Below are 5,000 nucleotides of genomic sequence, written 5' to 3'. Positions count from 1 at the left end.
GTTTAGAGAGCTGCAGACTCTTCTGTGCCCGGGCAAGCCTCAGATTTAGACCCTAAACTCGTAGCTCACCCTAAATATTTATAAGCTGCGCTCAGCCTCAGGCCATCCGAGTTTGTTTCTTCTTCCGATTTGTAGAAATGTCTCAGCAGTGAATGGGTGCCGTCGGAATGAGAGTCCGAAGGGCTGATAAAAACATCGTAATAATAAACAGCACTCCGGTCCATCAGTTAACATCTGGAGAAGGCCAAAGATGAAACTAAATTGTTTTTAAATTCAGATCTGTCTCTCACATGAAAATTAGTTTTGGCCTGTAAGCAATGATGGATTAGTTTCTTACGAGCACACTGAGATGTGAACGGATGTGTGCTGTGGATTTCTGTGATGTTTTTATCTGCTCTTTGGACTCTCGTTCTGACGGCACCCATTCACTGCTGAGCATGCGCTACTGAGAGACGTAGAGACACGTTTCTACAAATCTGATGAAGAAACAACCTCAACCACATTATTCTTGGGTGAACTGCTGTATTCATACTGTATTGTTTGTGTGTGTTCAGGCACTCAGTACAGAGAGATCGTGTGTGTGAATCGACACACAGAACAGGAAGTCCATGAAAGGAGATGTGACTCTGCAACCAGACCTGCGCCGGAGGAGGAACCCTGTAACATCCAGCCCTGTCCACCCTTGTGAGTACATCTAGTGTTTATACAGCATGAATGAAGCAGCTGAATACAAAGACATAATAATAAATAATAATACATTTTTGATAGTGAACTTTGACAGTAATGTTTATTAAGAAAATCATTATATCATATATTTACATTATAAGCCGCTCGTTTGAATTTGTATAATATTTACAATTTTTACCGTTTTTACTGTATTTTTAATCAAATAAATGCAGCTTTGGTGTGCAGAAAAGGCTTCTTTTAAAAACATAAAAAAATTAATGACCTGAAACTTTGATTGAGTGTGTGTGTGAGTGTGTGAGTGTGTGAGTGTGTGAGTGTGTGTGTATGTGTGAGTGTGTGTGAGTGTGTGAGTGTATGTGTATGTGTGTGTGTATGCGTGTGTGTATGTGTGTGTATGTGTGTGTGTGAGTTTGTGTGTGAGTGTGTGTGAGTATGTTTATGTTTGTGTGAGTGTGTTTGTGTGAGTGTGTGTGTGTGTGTGTGTGTGTGTGTGTGTGTGTGTGTGTGTGTGTGTGTGTGTGTGTGTGAGTGTGTGTGAGCGTGTGTGTGTGAGTGTGTGTGTGAGTGTGTGAGTGTGTGTGTGTGAGTGTGTGTGTGTGTGTGTGTGTGAGTGTGTGAGTGTGTGAGTGTGTGTGTGTGTGTGTGTGTGTGTGAGTGTGTGTGTGTGTGTGTGTGTGTATGCGTGTGTGTATGTGTGTGTATGTGTGTGTGTGAGTTTGTGTGTGAGTGTGTGTGAGTATGTTTGTGTTTGTGTGAGTGTGTTTGTGTGAGTGTGTGTGTGTGTGTGTGTGTGTGTGTGTGTGTGTGTGTGTGTGTGTGTGTGTGTGTGTGTGTGTGTGTGTGTGTGTGTGTGTGTGTGTGTGTGTGTGTGTGTGTGTGTGTGTGAGTGTGTGTGTGTGTGTGTGTGTGTGTGTGTGTGTGTGTGTGTGTGTGTGTGTGTGTGTGTGTGTGTGTGTGTGTGTGTGTGTGTGTGTGTGTGTGTGTGTGAGTGTGTGTATGTGTGTGTGTGTGTGTGTGTGTGAGTGTGTGTGTGTTTGTGTGTGTTCTAGTAAGTATGTTTATGTATTTATTGAGATCAATTTTAAAAATAATTTAGTTTAAATACAATTTAATCTCTGTTGACATCATGTATGGGATATAGTTTTAAGCACTGTAAGGGTCTTGAAACACATTCTATATGAATGTGCTGTATTAGGGTTTCTGTGTAGTGTGTATCAGCCGGTGTGTGTGTGTGCAGCTGGGACGTGGGCTCGTGGTCCGAGTGCAGTGTGTCTTGCGGCTGGGGAGCGCAGCAGCGTCACATCCAGTGCAGACTGAGTTTTGGGAATCGTTCGACCATGGTTCACCCCCAGCACTGCTCCAGTCTCAGCCGTCCCAACGCCACCCAGCCCTGCCACCCTCGCATCTGCTCACACTGGGAGATCAGCACCAACTGGAGCATGGTAACAAAGGGCCTGGGCTCTTATTTCCTTTATATAGAATTTAATCGAACGTGCTTTGTTTTTCATGTTTGACCGGCTGTGTTTTAATTTTTTTGCATTGTGAATCCCTCTCATAGAAGCTGTCGTTAAACTCCCTTGTGCATTATTTAAAAGATACACAGAGGTCCGTCGTTTTATTTCCACCTTCACTGATGTGGATTTTTTTTACCAGCATCATTTCCCAAACGCTACCATGGTCACAAGTTCAATGGAATTAACAACCATAGTTATTCATGCACCCCTAATCATACGTTTTTAACCCTTTAAATGCTGCTTTGTTTACATCATAACTTTGTTTTTTTAATGAAAAAATAGTTTTCCAAGTAAAAAGGTTTTTTTATTATTATTATTATTATTACTACACTCCTGCGTAAGTCAGTGATTTTTTTGTTTTTTTTGTAGAAGTGTTTTTTTGTGTAGTTTCAGAAAAAAATACACCATTCAACAACACCAATTTGTCAGTAGACATACATACTACGTACACAAATCAAAGTTTGATATTCATTCATTCATTTTCATTCGGTATTATATATATATATATAAATAAAAGAAGGTAAAAATGTCCCTGAGGATGCTCCAGTACAGCTGTATACTGTTTTTGGTGCTTGCACTGTTCATTGTCCCACCTTAAGCAATGCTTTTTTAAGATTAAAAATCATCCAACTTTTAAAAATGGGTGATTAATCAGCAACCTACTGATTAGCTGATTTAAAATATGTGCTGTAAAGGCTGTGTGTGTGTGTTTCCCTCAGTGTTCAGTGGATTGTGGATTGGGAAAGAGAACCCGGAGCGTACGCTGTGTCAGTGACCGTGGCAACACTGTGAGTGACAGGGAGTGCAGTGACAGGCTCCGCCCACAGCGCTCCGAGGACTGTCACATGGGTCCCTGCGTCACTAACTGGTACTTCACCGACTGGACGAACACTGTGAGTAGTCGCCGGTCAGCTTGTGTTTGTGTGTAGCGCTGTGGATGACCCTGTCTCTGTCTCTCTCGGTCAGTGCTCTGCGGCGTGTGGACCGGGCGTCCAGCGGAGGGAGGTGGTGTGTTTGACCGGCGGAGGCAGGAGAGAAGGAGACGAGGGAGGGGAGTGTGTCGCCGAGAAACCGGCTGACATGAAGGCCTGTAACGGGGGTCCCTGTACAGCCGTCCACCTCTGGTACACCGGACCCTGGGGACAGGTGAGGGCCCTCGGCCTGCAGCACACATCACCCAACTATAGAATAAAAGAGAACGGAACAGAATAACATCAAAGGAAACCGTAGAAATTTAAAATAGGATGGAAATGCATGATGGAAGAACATTTAATAAATGGTATAGAATTGAATAAAATGCAGATAAATAGAAAGTCAAATGTAATTCGTCATAGTTCTATGAAAAATATCGGAACATTCTAAGAATAGAATAGAATAGTGAATAATAAAATAGCGTCGAATTAAACTTTAAATAGAAAAAAATTGAATGTGAAAATTGGACAGTGCAGAATAAATGAATAAATAGATAAATGGAGTTGAATGAAGATTAATAAAACGGTGTTGAGTATTACATTGGAATAAAGTGTAAACAATTCCATTAAAGTGTAGTACTTGAATATAATAAAAACAAATCCATTGAATGAATTAAATAATATATCATTAAATCGTAAATGAACAGTGTCAAATTGAACAAAAGCAAACACGGGAAAGAACGTCATTTGTAGAAAATTAATTGAATTATGCAGAATAATTAACTTAACAAAACAGAATGAAACAGTAAAATAGAATAGAGTACAGTAACAGTAAAGTAACAGTGAAGCTGCATAAAAAGAGTTTGACGTGTTCTTGGTTGACCCTGAAACAGCCAGTCAGATTTGAAGAAGCAGTTTGTAGTTTTTGTCAGGTTTAGGCTTCGATGAATGACACCGATGTACAAGAACCAAACACTGATTCTATCATTACATCTGATTTGAGGGATCACTCAAGAGTAAGGTTCGGTTTAGGTGTGTGACGTCCTCTCTCGCCCAAGGCGGCACTGAAGCGCTTCTAAAGAGGCATTTGTGTGGCGTCACACTGAATATTAATTCCCCATCCTTGCTCCGTCTGTCTCTGAGCAGTGTAACGCGGCGTGCGGAAACGGCACCCAGCGCAGGGACGTCATCTGCGTGAAGAAGACAGGAAGTGAGTTCGTCGTGAGCGGCGCCAGCGAGTGCTCCCACCTGGAGAAACCGTCTCCGGTGCAGCCGTGTGAACTCCAGCCCTGCGCGCCGCAGTGGTTCAGCACCGAGTGGAGCGCGGTGAGGACGCCTTCATCCCTCCGCGCGCTGTCCTCCCTTCCCCTGCTGTCCCTGACTCGCCTCTGTCTCTGTCCAGTGCTCTCGGTCCTGCGGTGAAGGGGTGCAGACGCGGGAGGTGCGGTGTCTCACGGCAGACAAGCAGCACGGCGCCGCCTGTGACGGGGACTCCAGACCGGCCCAGGAGCGCTCCTGCAACACCATCCCCTGCAGTCCCTTCGAAGGTGTGTGTGTGTGTGTGTGTGTGTGTGTGTGAGAGAGCGCGTTCTGTACCACGACTCGGGTTATAACCCCTCCCTCTCTCTCTCTCGCTCTCTCTGCAGATGAGAACTGTAAGGACAGACGACACAACTGTGTGATGGTGGTCCAGGCTCGACTCTGTGTCTACTCCTACTACAAGACCGCCTGCTGCGCGTCCTGCACCCAGAGCGCTCAGCGGGCCAAAAGACATTAACCCTCGAGACGCCAGGTTCGGAGATCCAACCGCCGGAGCCCAAACTCAGCCAATCACACTTCTAGCAGAGGAAGCCAAGCAGCCAATCGGAGGCCGTTCAGGTTCGAAAGG

The 5,000-nt window shown here is 44.4% G+C and overlaps 1 protein-coding gene across 1 annotated transcript in view; it reads left to right on the top strand.

Moving 5' to 3' along the window:
- The window catches only part of LOC122359839 (thrombospondin type-1 domain-containing protein 4-like), a 45,759-nt gene that overhangs the window by 39,063 nt on the left and 1,696 nt on the right, over positions 1 to 5,000 (top strand). Inside the window, 7 exon segments of the mRNA XM_043260030.1 lie at positions 555 to 684; positions 1,925 to 2,129; positions 2,921 to 3,094; positions 3,168 to 3,347; positions 4,259 to 4,438; positions 4,515 to 4,659; positions 4,759 to 5,000. The exon segment at positions 4,759 to 5,000 is cut by the window's right edge and continues 1,696 nt beyond it. Coding sequence (XP_043115965.1) covers positions 555 to 684; positions 1,925 to 2,129; positions 2,921 to 3,094; positions 3,168 to 3,347; positions 4,259 to 4,438; positions 4,515 to 4,659; positions 4,759 to 4,889 — 1,145 coding nt within the window. The 3' untranslated portion in view covers positions 4,890 to 5,000.

Source organism: Puntigrus tetrazona, chromosome 16 (genome assembly GCF_018831695.1).
Source record: "Puntigrus tetrazona isolate hp1 chromosome 16, ASM1883169v1, whole genome shotgun sequence".
In the NCBI taxonomy this organism is placed as follows: Eukaryota; Metazoa; Chordata; class Actinopteri; order Cypriniformes; family Cyprinidae; genus Puntigrus; species Puntigrus tetrazona.
Note: the sequence above shows the minus strand (reverse complement) of the source record. Positions and strands in the feature narration are given on the sequence as shown.